At 49.8% G+C, this 20,232-nt stretch overlaps 1 protein-coding gene across 3 annotated transcripts; it reads left to right on the forward strand.

Moving 5' to 3' along the window:
• Positions 1-1,234: 1,234 nt before the first annotated feature.
• On the forward strand, positions 1,235-5,403 carry RBP5 (retinol binding protein 5). 3 transcript variants are annotated; one of them, XM_044227456.1, is made up of 5 exons: positions 1,235-1,310; positions 1,520-1,701; positions 1,981-2,159; positions 4,439-4,540; positions 4,971-5,403. In XM_044227456.1, exons 1-5 carry the CDS (start codon positions 1,258-1,260, stop codon positions 5,022-5,024), a joined length of 570 nt encoding a protein of 189 aa, XP_044083391.1. In that variant the 5' UTR covers positions 1,235-1,257; the 3' UTR covers positions 5,025-5,403. The 3 variants fall into 3 exon arrangements, with proteins under 3 accessions (XP_044083391.1, XP_044083394.1, XP_044083393.1); XM_044227459.1 differs by lacking the exon at positions 1,235-1,310 and adding an exon at positions 1,393-1,397; XM_044227458.1 differs by lacking the exon at positions 1,235-1,310 and having other exon boundaries at positions 1,484-1,701.
• Positions 5,404-20,232: the final 14,829 nt, after the last annotated feature.

Genomic DNA, 20,232 nt, shown 5'->3' on the forward strand with positions numbered 1-20,232 from the left:
TTTTCCCTAGACTGCAGTTTGGGGGAGCAAGGAAACTGCGGGGGCTGGGGCGGAAGCTGGAAAACCGTAGAGGGGGTGGGAAATAAGGGGGGGCATCAGGAAAATAGAGAAGCTCTATAAGCCCCGGGGGTGGGAAATGGAGACGTCAACGGAGACCTGACGGAGGCGAGGAGGGGCAGTATCACGTCACCTCCCCACCACCACCACCACCACCACAACCAACTCTGCATTAACCTCTTTTCCCAGCTCAGCCCATCAGCAGGTCCCTGCTGCGCGCCTCCTGGGAGCCTAGAAGCAACACCCACAGCCTGAACCCAAGAGATCCTAGCATTTCCGTTCCCAGCCCCAGGTGTCTGAGAAAGCCATGGGATGGTCAGCAGGGAGGTGGAAATTGTTCTGGGACTGGAGGAAGAGTGAGAGATTTGTGTGTATACACACACACACACACACACACACACACACACACCTCTCCAGACGATTCACTCCTAGATGGGATTTTTTTCCATTGCCTAGGCTCCCTGCCTCCCTCTCCCGGAATTTCCCATCTTATACTATGATGAACCAACCCAGCTGATTCTGAGGCCAGGGAAGTTGGTATGTTTGAGAGAGAGAGAGAGAGAGAGAGAAGGAGCTTGGGGGGGGAGGAGGGCGGTGAAGGGAAGGTACACAAGAATTTAGGCAGCCCCCACCATGGTAATGCATCTGGTAAGCATGGGCTGTCCAAAGACTGGGGAATGGAGGTGATGGTACCATTGTTGACTTCAGAGGGAGAGGGAAATCCCTGGGTCCAAGCCAAAATTTTCCAGAATAGCCAACAAAACTCTCTCACTTTCTACTCCAGACTTTGAACTCAACACCTTGTCATGCTGGCAAGCCCTTCTGTGCTTGGGAAAAGCAGTTGCTCTGCCTCCTTCCTAATGGCCCTACAGGACGAAGAGTTTGGAATGCCAGAGCTGCAGCCCCAGCTCAGGGAAGCTGTCTGAGGGGGTTGTGCGAGGCAGCCCTCTAGCATTTCCTTCACCCTGGCTCCTGGCCAGCTGACTATCCCCCATCTTTTTCCACTTCTTCCCCCTGATACCTTTTGGGATCCTGACTCAGTCTTGGGATCTCAGGATATTGTTAGAACTCATCCCTGGAGGAGCCCGGAAGCCTCCGCTCCACACAGCAAGACCAGACCTCAGAGCTCAGGGGCATTGCCCAAGCCTGCTGAAAATGGGCTGGAAGCCAAAACCGACCTTCAAAAAGGGTCAGTCTTGGATGACTGACAGCCCCAGATTCTGCTCCAGGTTCCTTCCTCAGGAAAAGTCAAGGTCAGCACCAAGTGGCCAAGTTCCTACCCCTCCCTCAGGCTCCAGGCACCAGCCCCAAACTCAATATGGGAGGAGGGAGGAAGTCTGGTAGGAACTCTTATTGCAGCAGGATCCAGCCCTATAAAAACCCTGGTAAGCATAGACCTTCACACAGTCTCTCTCTCTCTCTCTCTCTCTCTCTGTGTGTGTGTGTGTGTGTGTGTGTTTAGGCTAGCCTGGACTCTCTCAGCCTCACCTGCCAGACAACACCCATTCCCTCCGCACCTTGCCGGCTCTAGTCTCTGGAAAGCTCCATCTCCAACTTGGGCAGCCCAGACAATGCCTCCCAACCTCACCGGCTACTACCGCTTTGTCTCCCAGAAGAACATGGAGGACTACCTCCAAGCCCTAAGTAATGGCCTCACCCTCCCAGACCCCTTTCCCTCCCCTTTTCCCCTTTCCCTCCCTGCCTCTCTGTCCCGTGGAGAAGAGGGGGTGCTGGGGTTGGATGCTATGGAAGGATTCAGGTGGTAGCACCAGACTTGGGATCCATTTCTAGCCAGGACATTGGTAAGAGTCAGTCTATGGTCCCAGATCCAGCTCAGGGGTGGCCCACAGCCCCACGGTGCTGCTGCCATTGGGGGAGCCCCCCGGGCGGCTTGTGGAGCCCACTAAAAGACAGCCCCCACAGACATCAGCATGGCTCTGCGGAAGATAGCCCTGCTGCTCAAGCCAGACAAGGAAATTGACCACCAGGGCAACCACATGATAGTGAAGACCCTCAGCACGTTCCGCAACTACATTCTGGAATTCGAGGTGGGAGTTGAGTTTGAGGAGGATCTAAGGATCGTGGATGGACGAAAATGCCAGGTACTTCTCCTCAGGCTTGGGGAAGGGCACGTGGGTGGCTCTTAACAATCCGGGGCAAAACAAAATGCCTTTTCCCCCACCTGAGCCAGAGAGAGGGACCGCTACAGCAGCCTGCAGAGTCCCCAAGGTAACAGTCCCCCAACCGCTCATTGCCAGCCAAAAGGACGAAGAGGTCAAGTCACCCCAACCCAAAGAAGAAATAGCTCACTCTCTAGCCTGTGACCCTGTTGGTCACTGCAGAGTCTCTATTTTCTTAGCTTCTGTGAGTCCCCTTTCCTCCATTTCTTTCTGCTTCTTATGCCTTCCTTTTGGTCTCCTTTGCAGACCCTAGCTCTCCTATGAATCCCTTTAACTGGGGTTCCCCCAGTGTTTTGTTCTTGACTTTCTCTCTTTTGTCTGTGCACCAAAGCATGGGCTAAATCATCTATACCCATGCTTCCTGCCACCAGCTATAAACTGTCCTTGACATGGATTCTCCAGCCAGAGCTGTCTCCTGAGCTCCGCGGTGAAGTTTTCATCTGCCTATAGGTTTCCATCTGCATGCCCCAAGCTCAAAGCCAAATTTATTATCTTCCTACCCAAACTGTTCCTGCTTGTATATTTACTGTCTTCATTAATGGCAATAACCAGCCAGACCACAGACCTGGGAGTCACAGGACTGTCCCCTTACCCCTCCACCCCAACAACCACACACACACACACACACACACACACACACACACACCATCTAGTTGGTCAGGAAGTCTTTATAACTTCTCTTCACTGTCCAGTATAGTTGCTACTAGCCATATACGGCCTTTGAACACTTGAAATGCAACTAATCCAAACTTAGATAGTGTGTTATAAGCGTAAAATACATAATGAGTTTTGAGACAATATCAAAAAATGTAAAACATCTCAGTAATTTTTATTTTAATCGCATACTGGCAAGATAATATTTTAGATATTCCACATTAAATAAAATGTATTATTAAAATTAATTTCACTTGTTTCTTCTTCCTTTTCTAACACAGCCACTAGGGATCTTGCATTTTCTAATGGACCTTGTGTTCATAGCCCGTTGTATTTCCACTAAACATTGTTGATTCTTCCTAGCCTTTCTCTAGTGCCACCTTTAGTCAAGCCCTCATTTCTCATCTGGTGCCTGAATCTGACCCCTCAGACTTAATCTTTCTCTAACCCACTCTGCATACTGTAGCCACAAGGATTTACCGAAGATGGAAAAGTGATCATGAATGAAGCCCTCTCAGAGATAATCCTTTACATTCCAGATGAGGTCCGTGGCATACAAGGGTCTTTCCCACAAACACTCTAGTTCAGAGCCGCTTACAACCATGTGCCCTTCTTTCTTACCTCTATGCTACTCCTTCCCTTGCTAGGAATTGCCCAGTATCTCCAATCTAACTCCTCACTTCCGTGAAGACTCAGCTCTTGCCTCCCCACTCCCATCCCCAACCCTTGCATGGCATCACAGGTACCTGTTTCCTGCTCTGTCTGACCAAGATTCAGAGCTCCTTGGTTAGCAGGGCATATCCTATGGGAGGGTTTGATAAATACTGGTTGAAATGCCCAGGCTTACCCCACTCTGATTCAGGGGTGGGTGGGTGATGATCTTTTACTCTCAGGGACACTTCAACTGTCCTTGAAATTGAGAAAGAAGGGGCACCTGGGTGGCTCAGGGGTTAAGCCTCTGCCTTCGGCTCAGGTCGTGATCCCAGGATCTCGAGCCTCAGCCTCGCATTGGGCTCTCTGCTCAGCGGGGAGCCTGCTTCCCTTTCTCTCTCTGACTGCCTCTCTGCCTACTTGTGATCTCTGTCTGTCAAATAAATAAATAAAATCTTTAAAAAAAAAAAAAAGAAAGAAAGAAAGAAATTGACAAAGAGGAGAGATTCCCTGGTGGGACTCCCGACCAATCCTCTTCTTTCCTGAAAGACCCTCTAGTCCAGCTGGAAGTATCCAAAGGACAAGGTCTTTGTTCTTCATCACCCTCCATGCCCCTAACCCCAAGTTTTACCCCTGGTTATCCTGCTCCAGGATACTTAGCAGTATCTGCCCTAACAGTCACTGTAGACAAACTGTGGGCCCCCTTCTGTGCCCTTTGGGGGTTGGGGAATCTGAATCTGAACTGCTGATTCAGAGCAGCCATCTTATTCAGAATGAAGGGGCTGGAGCTAGACAGTATCAGCTGTGGTGTGAAGAGGGCAGCCCAGCCAGAGTGAATTGGATGCATTTGGGGTGTTCAGCCCCCAAATCCTCCCTTATTCCTGCTTTCCCTATAGACCATTGTAACCTGGGAGGAGGAGCAGTTGGTATGTGTGCAGAAAGGGGAGGTCCCCAACCGAGGCTGGAGACACTGGCTGGAGGGAGAGAAGTTGTATCTGGTAAGCTGGGTGAGGGCCAGGAAGGGGGTTCCACCTAGGACACATCCCCTTGCCCAAATCAAATCAGTCCCTCACTCTACTCCCTGCCCCCCTCCAAGGAGGGCAACCAAGAAAGGAAAAACAAAGCCCTGGGAAGACTAGAGAGAGGAGGAAATCCAGGGGCCAGGTGGGCCTTGGCTGCAAGTCAGATGAATGTCCATAAATTGTGGCTAGAGATGGAGACTAGCCATTTCACATTCCATGACCCAGCTCCCTTCCTTCCTCTGGGGTGAAAAGTTGAAGGAGTGGGACAATGATACAATTCCCCATATATCAAATGCTCTAGCTGTTGTATCCTGAAGGACTAAGCAGAGCTCAAGGACCTTGAGAAAGGAACTCTGGCTGGGAAGAACCTTCTTTCTCTCTCTCATTATTCCCATTCTGTCCCCAGGAGCTGACTGCAAGGGATGCAGTGTGCGAGCAGGTCTTCAGGAAGGTCAAGTAGCCAGAGCACTGAGGTGCCCCTCCAGAATGCACTGGTCCCCAAACTCCTCTTGCTCATACCCCTTGAAGCTCCTCCCCCCCCCATGTTAATCTATAACTTGCAGCCCCCGGGCCAAAGTCCTTTTCCTCACACTCCATTGCTCAACTATGGTCTCAGATCCAATTCCTGGTGTGGCCTCCTGGATGAAAGAACCAGGCAAAGGGGAAAGACCCCTCGAGAACAAGGATCTCAACTGTCTTTAGTTGTGGTCCCTTATCTTCCATCTAAGAAAGAACTGAGCTTGGAGCATTTGGGGACAAGTGAGAATTCAGTCCTGGTAGAACTTTTGGAAAACTGACCGGGGTTCAAGAATTTAAACAGGAACTACTGGTAGAATCTTTTGTGTGTTTCCTGTCCTTATTCTCCAGAAAGCCACATGTGCTCAGCAGAACCAGGCCCAAGGCAAGCCCTCACCCACACAGAGTTCAACAGACCTGGCTATCTTGTATTTCCATGCTACATTTTGAGGAAGTGGGATGGGACAGGGCGAGACCTTTGTCTAGTGCTGGAGGAGGTTATGAAGCTTCAGAACAGTGACCCGGCTTCCATATCTGCCTTGGGAAGGATAGGCAGCAAGAAGGCTAGAAAAGATTGGAAGGAGAGACAGATGGAAAACACAAAGCCAAGGCTAGGAAGGTGAGGGACATGGGGGTATAAAGGCAAAAGCAGGGAGAAGAAGGACATGCCTGGTTATAGGGACCCTATGCTTGAAGGGCAGTAAGGCTGGAACAGAGGATAAGAGGGAGAAGGGAGAAGAGCAAGGCCCCTCCCTAAGGGTCCCAGAATACCCTGGAAAAGAGCCCAAAGGGCAGGGCCTGTTCTGGGTCAGAGCCTTTGGACACCTCCCCACCTCCAGGGGCATTGGTCCTTTCAGAATAAAAGTCCTGTGGGGCAAGAGTCAGGGAGAAGAGGGCTCAGTGCGGGATGGGGTCAGAGCCTGACTGTGTGGGAGGTAAGGATTGCTGGAAAGTCCCTGGCCTGTGCTTATTACATGATCACCCCCGCCCCTCTTCCTGCAGTGGTTAAACCCCTACATGTTCAAGAAAATCACTAGTTTGGAAAACACTGATCTTACTAGACGTCCTGAAATGAGTTTGGAAAAGGAAAAGAACTCAGAGTGGAGCTGAATACCTCATTCCCTGCCAGCCTCTCGGCAGATGTTCCCAGTGGAGTGGGAAGTAGGGAGCCCTCCTCTGGACAGAGCCACCCAGCAGGAGCTCTGGAGACTGCTGGATCCTACCTTGTCCCTTTCCAAGGCACAGTGAAGCCAAAGGAAGATGCTCCATGTATAGTTACCCATTGCCTAAGTCACGAGGGCAATGCTTTGTCCTCGCCCCTCTGAGTTCACGGCGCGGGTTCAAGCCTCTCCCCACAGGACTGTGCTCTGTGCCCTTCATGTTGGCCCAGCGCTCCTTGCTGCAGTCTTGCCAGAGGACCTGACCCGGAAGCTTGGAGGCCCCCATGGTGACTGTCAGGTCCAATCTATACCCCTTCAAATCTCCCGTGACATAAGCATCAAGCCATCAACACTGCAAATCCACATCCTTCACTTGACCTTACCTCCTCAGGAGCCAGGGTCCAACAAGAAGCCTGGAGACCCCCCCAAAGGAGCACAAGCAATTAGAGGAGAACTGGCAGCTTCAGAAACATCACCAAGGGGGTGGGTGGGAGCAAGGACCTGCAGGGACGGGTAAGCCCGCGCGGCTGTTTCCCCTGTGGGCGCTGATCACCGCAGTGGGAGTCAGAGAACCCCCAAGTGTTGTTTTGGTTTTTTTTTTTTTTTCTGGTCATCTTTTTTTTTTTTTAATTAATTTATTTATTTTCAGCATAACAGTATTCATTATTTTTTCACCACACCCAGTGCTCCATGCAAGCCGTGCCCTCTATAATACCCACCACCTGGTACCCTAACCTCCACCCCCCCGCCACTTCAAACCCCTCAGATTGTTTTTCAGAGTCCACAGTCTCTCATGGTTCACCTCCCCTTCCAATTTCCCCCAACTCCCTTCTCCTCTCCATCTCCCCTTGTCCTCCATGCTATTTGTTATGCTCCACAAATAAGTGAAACCATATGATAATTGACTCTCTCTGCTTGACTTATTTCACTCAGCATCATCTCTTCCAGTCCCGTCCATGTTGCTACAAAAGTTGGGTATTCATCCTTTCTGATGGAGGCATAATACTCCATAGTGTATATGGACCACATAGAAACCCCAAGTTTAATCCTCTCTCCAGCCACCTTCTTGAATATTCCATTTCCCACCAACACACACACACACACACCATACCACCACCACCAATTCCCAACCCACGTACTCACCCTGACAAAACCCCAACCTCTCATTCCAATCAGCCTTCTCCATCTGTCCTCAGGTGGAAGAGATAATTACTAGGGCACCAACCAGGAAAGAAGGGAGGAAATAGCTCTCCCTGGCACCAACCTGTCCTGGAGCACCTCACACTATGGATCTAGGACCAACTTTGACTACTTTGTTGACCAGTGTCCTAGCCCCCAGGGAGATGGTCAGCGATCCAAAATGTTTGTTTCCACGTGAGAGGGAATAATGGCACCCTTCTAAGCCAGCCCCGCACCAGGCACCTACCCCACTCCCTCTTCCTCAGGCCCAGATAGCACCATATGCTCACAGACTTCTGGCCTGAACTTCAGATGATCCTTTGGTCTCGATTCCGTACGTCACTACAGATCCCTCTTCCCAGAAGAAAGTGACCAACGGTGGAAGCACCAAGAGCAGCAGGTGTATGCCTGCTGAAGCAGAGAACCACATGCTTCCCAAGACCAGAAAGTAGGCAGGAGCAGCAAAGTCTAGCCAAGTACCCCTCCCCACTGCTCCTCCCCCCTTGAGCCACGATCTCCCATGTGACCCCCCCCACCCCACATGCTCAGACCTGCATGTTGAAAAGAAAACCCGCGCAAAAGAGGACATTCCTCAACTCTAAAGCACAAAGGTCATCCCAGCCAGGAGCTCCAACCTATAACACCTATAACAACCTATAACACGGTTGGACCCCTTACTGGCAGCAGGGGACCCTCAGAAGCCACTGCAAATCTTGGGATCCCAAAAAAGAGCAGAGGCCTGGCCATATTGACCCCTTTCCCCAACACAAATGTTATCCCCTACAAGGCAGGAACAACATCTGGTCTAGATTCACATACCCAAAGGCTACTATGAGGCCAGAAGTTCCCAATATAGCTAAGGATGGTCTGCTCCTTCCCTCCTGCCTCTCCCTGCCACGCGCTCTTCCTCTTCTGGAGTGTGCTGCTCCTACCCAGCCTGGGAACCACCTCTAACACCGCCACTCAGCTCTCTGGGATGTCTCCCCTGACTTTCCTGGGCTATAAGCCCCTCAACCACAGCAGGACCCATGCCATCAGGGCCCCCAGAGACTGATCTGGAGTCATCCTAGTACTAGACCCATGATTATGGACAGGTGAGGATGGGGAAGACCTTGCAGGTATAGCAGGTTGTGAAAGGGACTCGGTCAAATCAGGGAGATCTGTGAAGGACTCTGAAAGGCTGACCTGGGTTTGCGCCAAGAGAAGGAAGGAAGGGAGGGAGGGAGGGAGGGTGGGAGGGAGGAAGAAGGGAGGGAGGGAGGGAGGGAGGAGGAGAGGAAGGAAAGAAGGAAAGAGAGAGAGTTGTAGGGATGAGAGAGGGAGAAAGGGATGAAGGAAGAAAGGAAGGAAGGAGCAAGCCGAAGCCACTGAGGCCAAACGTGCAAGCAGTGACCCTGCCCGACCAGGGGCCAGAAACAGTACCCATCAGGCCCTCCCCCTCCTCCTCTAGATCTCAGCCAACAGGATGGCTCTGGGCCAGCTCTGTGGGTACCTACGCTCCACACTATACACCCACCCTCACCAGAGACCATTTAGATTCCAAAGGCATCTGAATTCTAATTGGCCTCTGCATGAGATGGAGCTGACCTTCCAGGAAGAACAAGGAGACCACTGTTCTCTCCAGGACTTCCTGGCCCACCACCTAACTGGGGGTAGACCTCCTGCCTTCCTCCACCTACCCAGTCCCACATTTCACTTCCCTCTGCCCTCCCTTTTGTTCTGGCCCCTGCAGAAAGGGGTAGCCCTGGGAGCCTCCTTTCTGTCCCCTATGGCCAGTGCCCAAACAAAGAGGGTCAGCAGCCTAGCCAGGCCATTGAGTTTGTGGGTAAATCACTTGCCTCAGAAGTTCTAGATCAACCTCAAATCACACCGAAAAAGTGGGGAGGAGTATTGCACAGTGGCCAGGGGAGTAGGCTCTGGTGTCAAACTGCCCCATCTTACTAGCTGTGTGAGCGTATCCAAGCACCAAATAAGCCACTGCAGTAAAAAAGACACCTTTGCTGGTCACATAAAGCAATTCCAAGAGCATTTCCTTCCTCCAAGGAATTTTGTGACAATTCCATGTAAAATCACTCAGCATAATGCCTGGAATAGAGAAAGAACTGATGAATCTTGGCTATTATTAATAATGTTTTGTTATCTCTTACCTCTTCTCTTGCTGATTGAAATTCTCTTTAACTGGAAGCAAAGGAAAGGCACCGCCAGTTCCTCTGAATTCACAGAGTGGCTTATATTTATACCGAAGTGTTCAGTGATACCAAAGATTTAGAGATAGTATCACCTTCCCCTTGGCTATTCAGGCAGATAAAACATCGGTCTACTCCAGTGTTCCAGAACCAGAACCTCTCCCTCTGTCCTGTGTCCCCCCTCCTCCCCATGAGGACAAATGGCCCAGACTGGGCCATTCCAGTGCTGGAATCTGGATGGCTACTTCTTCTGCCCACTAAGCTTCCAGAAGCCTCCGGTGGCCAGCTGCAGGTGCGGCCACTTTCCCTTGAGCCCCCCCACCCCGATCTACACTCTTCTTGCCCATGGATGCCAAAACCAGCCAGCACCTTGACCCCTGCCCTGGGGCTTTTTCTCATGCTTCCCCTTTGCCTGAAAGGCCTCCATCCACCCGCCCCAGGGCCCCTGCAGAATATCTCAGGCCCTCCTGGAGCACTGCTGAAGCCCCAGCAACCGCTCCATTCAAGCCTCAGTAGGACTTCCGCAGCCCTGCTGACCGTCAGATGAGCCAGGAGGAGGAGGGTCCTGGCAGCATTAATGGTAGTCTTCCTTCCACGTGAATGTGCACATCCCTCCTGAGTCTGTTTCACAATGTCTCTTCCGCGGAGGACAGTGTGTGGGGAGAGGTGTGTGTATTGCCCGTGTGGGCCTTTTCATCCCCTGTTCTACAAGACTGCTGAGAGCCAGCCCCTGCTCTTCTCTTTCCTTCATGCACTTAACAATAGCCGTGGTATTCATTGACCTAAGCAGACAGGCGAGGCAGAGCTAAAAGCCCTACTTGAGGAGTCATTTATTGCCACCTCGCTGTGTGATCTCTGGAAAATTATTTCATTTCTCTGTGCCACAGAACTCGTTCTGTTCAGCCTCGATGTTCTATGACTGATCTACTATCTTGACTTCCACACCCACAGCCTCCCCTTGGCTTCCTTTCTCTTTCCCCACTGTTTTTAGAAAAGCTTTGCTCCCTGCCCTTGACCCAGCAGTTGGGAAATTGTCATCCTTCATGTAACTGAAGTCTATCCTGCAAGGCCCCCGCGGGAGAAAGAATCCCAACATGGGAAGGAACAGCTAGATCACAGAGTACTCTCTTCGAAGTGCCCCCCCCCACCTCGGCTGCCACTCACCGCCCTGTTCTGCTTCCCCACCACTCAGTTCTTACTGAGCAGCACAGATCGGACAAAGGTGAACCATGCAAAATAAGAGTTTAGGAAAGTCTTGGAGAAAACAAAAATGAAATAGAACAGAGAGTAATATAGGAGTTAATTATCTGACGTACAAATGCAGCCTCACCCATCAACTCATTGTGGATGGAAGGGATGGTGCAGAAGATAGCAGAACGGCCTTGCTATTAACAAGCAAAGCACACACACAGTATGCTTAAAGAGTTCTTTACTAAAGGACTTTATTTCAGGCTTGAAAGTCCACACAAAGCCCATGGGACATGGGAGATTTGGAACTGGAATCTCCAGGCTCTGAACTTGTCCCTTTAGACAATGTGTTGATGTGGGACCATTGTCCTAGATTCTTAAGACTCATGCTACGGTTACTGTCCCTTAGGTTGGAAAAAGCATTCTATTCAGGGCTTCTCCTTGCTTCTCTTCCTTTCTCCTTCTCAACAGCTTCTTGGTCCTTTTTAACTCTTTGCTATCTTCCCAAAGCCTCACCTCTTTAGTGTTTGGTCTCCTGTAGGTCGTACTTTGATCTGTATGGTCCTGCTACTTGGTGGGGATGAGTGAAGGAGCCCTTCAGGTCTTAAGGTGAAGGAGAGGGTCAGATCTGGTTTCAGGTTAATGCATCTGAGAATAACCATATGTAGCAAAAATAACATCCTACTAACTGGTCTTCGGCATTTATTGTACTAAAATAATATGTCTATTTCTATGATACCCGACCAATCTCCAAGATGGCCCCCAATGATCCCTGCTTCCTGGAATTCCCATTCTTGTGGATTCTCCTCCTACACTGCATCAGGGCATGGGAGTGACCTGCCCACGATCATGGGAGGGAGCCATTGTGGAAACAGAACCTCCAGCCCCAGTCACGCCTTCAGATGAGTGCAGCCCTGGCCAGCACCTCAACTAAAGCCTTGTGAGAGACTCGGCCAACGTTACTCATCGAAGCTGCTTCTGGATTTCTGACCTTCAGAAACTATGTAAAATAATACATGTTTGCTGTTCTAACCTGCTAAATGTATGAGTGATTATACAGCAACAGGTAACTAACACATTTCCTCTCAGCTTTGAATTCCATCACAAATGACCCTCTTTCCAGCACCATAGCCTCAATATCTGCCAGGTTGGCTAAAGGACATGGGCAAGTAACTTAGGGCAGTAAAAACCTGTCCAGCCACAAAAAGGTCCAACTCTACACTCAGTGTCCTAGACCCTTCCATCCCAGCCCTAGGCCCACCCACCACCTGAGTCTCCAGTGCCAGGAACCCACATTTCAGTGTCTGCCCCCCTAGAAGTCTAAAGAAAATGAAGTTCAGAGGTATGCAGGTGCTTCCTTTCTTTCCTCTCTTAGGTCCACCCGCCGGAATACTTTCTGAGAATCCACCTTTTCCCTAGGTAATTGTTAAAAAGAATGTCCAACATCTTTAGATAATGCCCCCCACTTTCACATATGTGTAAACTTACCTTGTGGCTTTAATAGGACAAATGCAGCAGAATACAACTCAATAAGCCTCACAGCATTAGAGAGACTGTACATCCAGGGGCAGGGAGAATAACTCAGATAGCATCAGATCTTTGCTGGTGGGAAGCTAATTGACAAATTCTGCATTGACAGAGCATCAGGGTCCTGAGGACCAACAGCAATGAGCAGAAGGTGGTGTCCAGACATACAAGGCAGAGAGACACACCTGGGTGGCCAGCCATTCCGTGAAGAGTAAGGAATCTTTGGGGTCCTCCCTAGCCCTTCAAGGCCAGCCTGGTGATACCAGAGCCAAAGATTTCTTTGTTGAAAAGAGGGAGGGTGAAATGGAGAAACAGAGATGGGAAAGGGCTATTGCAGAGGCCAGCAGGTTTAGCCAAATCTGATGGTTGGAAAGAGGGGGACACCAGGGAAGGTGTTTTAATGGCTCTCTGTTCTGCCATGCTCTCCCCAACAATCTTGGCTTATGGGCAGCCATTGAGCCTGCCGTACAGTAATCTCTGCTGCCACGGAAGAGAAACAGAATGCACATCAGGTCCAGATCTACTACCAGGGTCCAAAACCCTATTACTTAATGAAGACCAGAGAGGATAGTGGGCCCTCAGGGAGGACCAGCTGAGCCCTTTCAAGGACTCCATGTGTTCATAGGCCTCCTTTCTCTACCCAACAGTGAGGAGCAGAGTCACCTAACAATGGCCAGAACTCTCACCATGGAACAGTAAATGGAGCAGGGCTATCCTAAGGTAAACTTCACTCCCCCTCCCTCCAGATCAGGAAAACAGGAAAGGGGCTCAGACATTCTCTCTTGGACCATCTGTCCCCACCGCCAACCTCAGCTCCTAGACCTGCCTATCTACCCCCTGCTCTCTTCCTCCCTGGGCACCTTCTTTGGAAACTCCAATGCCTGGCCCATCTTCTTCCTCTCTACCTCATCCATGAGCTTATCCTACAGACACAGGCGCCAGGCATCATGCTCAGTCCTGGGGATATTGAAACCAATAGAGCAGTCCCTCCCTCAAGGAGCTCATGGTCTTGTAAGAAAGATAGTCACATGCACAGGCAGTTATGGTACATCAAGATGAGTGAGAATGTGTGATAAACCCAGGGAAGTCATCTAACCCTGACTCCAGGAGGGCTTCCCAGAGGAGGGAACCCACGAGGGGGAAGTAATAATAACAGATGGCCCTTCGACTCATTTACTCCTCTCAAGAATCCTGTGACATAATGTTATCCTTACTTTACCTAAGGAAATTGTATTGTCAGGATTCTCCAGAGATTTAGGATAAGGTATTGGCTCAAACAATTATGGAGGCCGAGGCAGGTCTCAGGATCTGCTGGCTGCAAGATAGAAACCCAGGAATGTGGACAGTGTACTTATAGTCTGAGTCTGAAAACCTGAGGACAAGGGGAGCTGATGGTGGAAATCCCAGTCCAAGGGCACAAGACCAACATCCCAGCTAATCCTCCCTTCTTCTGCTTTTTGTTCTCTCCAGGCAGATTCTCCATGGGTTGAATGATGCTCTCCCATAGTGGGAGGCCCACCTGCTTTACCCAGTCTACCAAATGAAATGCTAACCTCTTCTGGAAACACCCTCACGCATACACCAAGAAACAATGTTTAATTAGCTTTCCAGGCATCGCTTGATGTTGGGGTGTCTGGGACCCCACGGGGCGGGCCGGACGGGGCCAGTGCGGTTGGGCTTTGGAGTGAATGGGCTTCATCCGGATGAGGAAGCAATCCTCATTGGACCGGGCGCCTGCATGCTCTGTGCGTGATCTCTGCATGCCCTGTATGCTTTAGTGCAGTGTCCACGTGCCTAACTCATGTACCCTGCTGTGATTGGCTGACCATGAACATATAACTGGGAGGGGCCGGGAGGACCGGGAGTGAGTGAGCGGCGGCCGCAGCTGCAGCAGGACGGCAGGCGGCTCTGGCTCCGGTCGGCGTGCGGGGAACCTAGCGGGGCAGGCGGGCTCAGCACACCCTGCCTGGCCGCCTGCACCGTGGGGAAGGCGGCCCACGCGCTACGGGAGCAGCGGCTACAGCAGCCTGGAGAAAGGAAAGCGCGAGGAGCTGCCACCGCCAGCGCCGCCGTGCAGGAGCCAAGGGGACTCGGGCCGCCGCCCCACCGGGCCTCCTGCTCGCCGCTGGCTCCCTGTCCTCGGAGAGCGCCCCAGGGCAGGCCCCGCGCCAGCCAGCAGGGAAGAAGCATCCTCCGGAGTGTAAGAAGCTAGCATGCAGAAATAAAAGAGCTCTCCTTAACTACGTGTCGTGTCTCTCTGCGGGCGGAGTGAACGCGATAGCTTGACCAGGGCAAGTTGACACACAAAATTAACCATCACAAAAATTAAGGAACACAGAGTTCCTTGCTAATTTGCCAAAGGTCGCCTATCAAAGGCAGAGTCAGGATTTGAGCCCAAACAGATGATTGGTTCTAGAGGAGCCTGACCACTTAACCCACAACTTCTCAACCTCAGCACTATGAAATTTGGGGCCAGATAGTTCTTTGCCGTGGAGGCGCTGTCTTGCGCATTGTAGAGTGCTCAGCAGCATCTTTGGCCTCTGTCCACTAGCTGCCAGGAGCACCCCCACAGCTGTGAAAGCCAAAAACTTTTAGATATTTTCAAGTGTTCCTTGGGGAGCAAAATTGCTCCTGGTTGAAAACCACTGACCTAGCGATTTTGCTACTATCCTGCCTTTCTAAGTAAGATATTTTTCGAGTGTTTACCAAATACCAGACACTGTCCAAAGACATTTTGGTTATTAGCTCATGTAATCCTCACAACCCCCCAATGGGTACAATTGTCTTCATCTTTCTTCTACAGGTGAGGACTTTTCAAGGCACAGAGAAACTGCATAAGCTGGCCATGGTCACAAAGCTTCTAAGAGGCAGGGCCTGGATTTGAACCAGGTGGATCTGACTTAGAAACCGACTCCTTTAGCCTCTGTGTTATTTTATCTTTTGGTCTCTGGGACCTGGAAAACTCTCAGAACTGGCCGAGGAGTCATGGGTGCAAATACAAGGCAATGTTTAGCAAGAGAAAGATCACCAGTGAGGCTGGAACACATATGACAGGAGGGAACCGCAGGGCATAAGGCAAGCAGAGCCCAATTACGAATGAAGAAAGGGGCACGACGGTCAAGTAGCTTGGGTTCACCTTGTGGATCAGAGGGTGCATTCGTTGAAAGGTTTTAAGCTGGGGAAGAGCATGATCCCTTGATGCTGTAGACAGACGGCTGACAGAGGAGGGAAGGTAGACCGGAGTGCCAGCACAAGTGGCTGACACTCCTTCGGGACTGATTTATCCTCTGCCCAAATATCCCTAACCTATGGGCATCGAGGCCCTAACTTGCATACTTGAGAAGACTTGGGGAGAGTGGAGCTTGCAGGACAGACTCAACTCTTGTTCGAGTCACTCCCATCTCCCAAATATCGTCCACAGCACCATTTGTTGTTGTTGTTGTTTAAGATAGTATTTATTTATTTGTCAGAGAGAGAGAAAGAGAGCACAAGCAGGGGGAATATCAGGCAGAGCGAGAAGCAGACTCCCTGCTAAGCAGGGAGCCCCACGTGGGACTCAATCCCACGACCCCAGGATCATGACCTGAGCTGAATGCAGACGTTTAACCAACTGAGCCACCCTGGCATCCCTGCCCACAGCTCTGGTGTCCATTAGGAACGGAAGTCCAGGATCTCAGTCCAGCTGACCCTGGCCTCCTCAGCCCCCTCAGATCTCCACACATTTCTTGTACCTCTCTCCTTACCTGATAGGGGGCATGAAAGCCCCAGTGTGTCCTGGCCCAGGGCAAGGTGTCTAAAGACAGGAAACTGCCCCCCCACCCCCGCTGCCAACCCAGGGTCTGCCATGGCCATTTGGATTTCAAGAAAGAGCAAACTCCTCTCCAAATGCTGGGGTCTAAATGGAAGCTGCAGGAAAACCTCCCCGCCCTGTTCCTCCTAGGCCCATCCCAATGCAGGACAGCAGGTGGCAGCACCAACAGGAATTTCAAAATTTAAAACGAAAACTAAAAATCCAAACTGAAAATGTTCTCCTACACTCCTGCACTCATAACATGTACTCCCTCTGCTTCCTTTCAGCCCTTTCATGACTTCAGAGACTATGCCCCTCTCTGCTTCTGCCCTCTGCCTCTCCTTAGTTAGGGAGAGACAAAATACAATGGACCCAGAAGCAGGTGCAGAAGGTGTGAGAATCAGAGACACAGCAGGGAGACGGGACAGCGGGCTCTCAGCTAGTCTTTAGGTAGAAGCCCCTCAAGGCTGAAAGGATCTGTGCCTGGCCTGAGTTTTTATCGAAGGACACAAAGTCCTTCTTCATTAATCGTGCAGATTAAACGTGCACCCGGAGCCAGGGTCCAGCACCATCCTCAGGATCCACGGCCTCACCCTTCTGATCTTGTCTGGCTTAGAAAGAGCTGCCTGGACACACTTATGACTCTAAACACATTTATTTCATAATTATTAAAGTGATTTAATAACATTAAACAAATTTCACTAAACAGAGAAACCATTTTGGTGTTTTTTTTTTTTTTTTAGATTTTATTCATTTATTTGTCAGAGAGAGAGGCACAGCGAGAGAGGGAACACAAGCAAGGGGAGGGAGAGAGGGAGAAGCAGGCTCCCCGCTGAGCAAGCAGTCCGATGTGGGGCCTCGATTCCAGCACCCTGGGATCATGACCTGAGCTGAAGGCAGATGCTTAAAAGACTGAGCCACCCAGGCGCCCCCAGAGAAACCGTTTTTAAATCACCCACATCCCTCTGCTCTAAGACGGTCACGTTCATTTCCAATTGTTCTCATGGATGTTTTCTATTTCCGTGAACGTAGGGTACTTATAATTCACAGCTTGCTTCCTTTCCCTCCTTCAACCGGTCCTCTCATCTGTCGGGGGCCCACACACAGCACAGATGAGGGTTTTGCTCTTCAGGGGCTCATGTTTGGCCAAGGGAAAGGGGGACAAAGTAGTTGATTGAAGGACTAGAAATAACTAATTGTCCCAGTTTGCGTGGGGCTGAACCAGATTTAGTCGTGAAAGTCCTGTGTCCCAGGAAACGGCTCAGTCCCAGGCCAACCAGGACGATTTCTATAGGTCACCCTGTTGGAAACAGTCCTGCAAATTAAGCCAGTTCAGAATTCCATTTCAATTTAATTGATAGATTGGCTTTGTAGTTCTACTTCTTTGCTTTTTTTTTTAATTACAATATTGTGTTTTATCATATTGTATTCAGTGTACTATATTTATTGTGTAGTATTTCTAGTGGTTGCTTTAAGACAGCTTTTCTCAAATTTATTCCCCTTACAAACTGAGACCCTCAAAGAGCTTTTGTTTATCTGGATATATCTATTCATAGTCACCGTATTAAAAATTAAAACAGTGGGGCGCCTGGGTGGCTCAGTGGGTTAAGCCGCTGCCTTCGGCTCAGGTCATGATCCCAGGGTCCTGGGATCGAGTCCCACATCGGGCTCTCCACTGGGCGGAGAGCCTGCTTTCCTCTCTCTCTCTCTGCCTACTTCTCTGCTTACTTGTGATCTCTCTCTGTCAAATAAATAAATAAAATCTTTAAAAAAAAAAATTAAAACAGTGAACATCTTAAAATATAAGAATTCACAAGTACATGTCAGGGGATGATCTCACCACACCACATGTGGCCTCTGCTAACTCTGTGGTTCTCTCATAAGAGAAAGAGAAAAAAGCAAATAATACCTGGGTATTATTGTAAAATTAATTTTGACCTCACTACCCCTCCCCAACCCCCCACTGAAAGGATCTCAGGGACCCCCAGGGCTTGCCAGGACACACGCTCCGAGCCACCATCCTGGAGAGAATTTCTTCTCCCCATCCTTAGCTTTCCCATCTCCTTCTTAGAGGAAATACTGAAGAACCCCAGAACTGTAGGGGTCCACCGCTCTCCACCATGCTGTGGTTTTCATGGATGTACATCTACCTATGTTATAAGCCCCACGATACCTGTTACAATGTTTGCTTAGAACAGGTATGCCTGTTTTATGTAAAATGAAAAGCCAGATTTTCTATTTAGCTACAAACTTACCATATAAGTCTCTTCACTGCTCCCTGCAGCTCTGTCGTCCACCCAGGGCTCCTTGCCTCCCAGCCTGGACACTCCCTTTAGCATTTCTCATCGTGCAGGTCAGCAAAGTCTCCCAGTTTTCTCTGATCTGAGAATAGTTTTATTTCATCTTCATTCTGGAAGAATATTTTCACTGGAAAAACAATTCTGAGTTGACGATTTTGTTGCTTCCAGAATTTTTAAAGACGTTGCACTGTCTTCCAGTCTGCCCTGTTTGGGATTAGAAAACAGTGACATCTAGAATGTTTTCTCTGTGTGCAGTGTGCCCTTTTCCTCTGGGTGCTTTCAGGATTTTCTCTTTACTTTTGGTTTGTAGCACTTTGACTGTGATTGGCCTAGATGTGCTTTTGTTGTTGTGATTGTGGCTGTTGTAGCTGTGGTTGTGGTTGTTTTTCCATTCTGCTTTGAGTTTACCGAGCTTCCTGAACCTAAAAATGTTTGTTTTTCACCAAAGGTGGGAAATTTCCAGCATATTTCTTTGAATATTTTTTCTGCCTCATTCTCTCTCTCCTCTCCTTCTGAAAATCAAGAACACATGTATTAGAGGATTTGGTGTGTGTGTGTGTGTGTGTGTGTGTGTGTGTGTTGTCCCACAGATCCCTGAGTTTCTGCTCATCTTTAAAGTTTTTTCCTTCTGGGGGCACCTGGGTGGCTCAGTGGGTTAAAGCCTCTGCCTTCAGCTTAGGTCATGATCCCAGGGTCCTGGGATGGAGCCCCGAATAGGGCTCTCTGCTCAGTGGGGAGTCTGCTTCCTCCTCTCTCTCTGCCTGCCTCTCTGCCTGCTTGTCATCTCTCTCTGTCAAATAAATAAATAAAAATTTAAATTTCATGTAGTGCATCTTTGAATTCTAAAATTTACATTTGGTTCTTTTTAAACGTTTTTATTTCTCTGCTTATGTTTCCTTTTTCCTTTAACATGGGCATATTCTTCCTTGTGTCTTTGCATGCCAAATCCTTCTGCACAAATTCCAACATCCGGGTCATCTCGGGGGACATCTCTGTTGTCTTTTCTCTTGAGTGTGGTTTGCATTTCCTGTTTCTTCATATCTGGAGTAATTTTGGACTGTATCCTGGACACAACTGGAGGTACATTATAAAGATGATGGACTCTGTGTTCTTCCTCCAAAGAGTATTGATTTTTTTTTTCAAGTAGGTAGTTAGCTTGGCTTAACTCAAACTGCAGACTAGCTTGAGAGAGCAGTAGTTCAAAAACTTTTTAAATATTTTATTTTTTTATTATTTGGAAGCAAGAGACCACACAAGCTGGGGGGAGGAGCAGAGGGAGAGGGAGAAGTAGACCCCCTACAGAGCAGGGAGCCCAGACCAGGATGGGGGCTCCATCCCAGGACCCTGAGATCATGACCTGAGCTGAAGGCAGATGCTTAACAACTGAGCCACCCAGGCAGACCTCGTGATAATAATATTAAGAAGAGTGTTAGCTCTTTGCAGACTAAGGCTGCAGAGCCCAGGTCATCAACTCCTGGCATTCTTCCTATGTCCCCACTCCCAGATGTGGACAAGGGTACCATCCAACACAGTGCCAGTCCTGAGGAGCCCTGTATCTGCGTTGATGTCATAATTGCTTGGGTAGCCACTTCTGCTTTTCCTGCCAAGCGACAAACTACAGAGGCCACCCAGCTACTCAGCCCCAGCCCCACACAGGCCTGTGGCAACCAGCTGCACAGAGAGCCACCAACCTCCTGCTCTACCCCAAGTCCCTGAAGCCTCTGTCCCCTGACCCCCAGCACTCACTGCAGCCACGTCACCTATGTGAGACGAGGGCAGGCCTTCATATTCGAAGTGTTAGATTCTTCTGAACAGTGTCCAT

Source organism: Neovison vison, chromosome 12 (genome assembly GCF_020171115.1).
Source record: "Neovison vison isolate M4711 chromosome 12, ASM_NN_V1, whole genome shotgun sequence".
NCBI lineage: Eukaryota > Metazoa > Chordata > Mammalia > Carnivora > Mustelidae > Neogale > Neogale vison.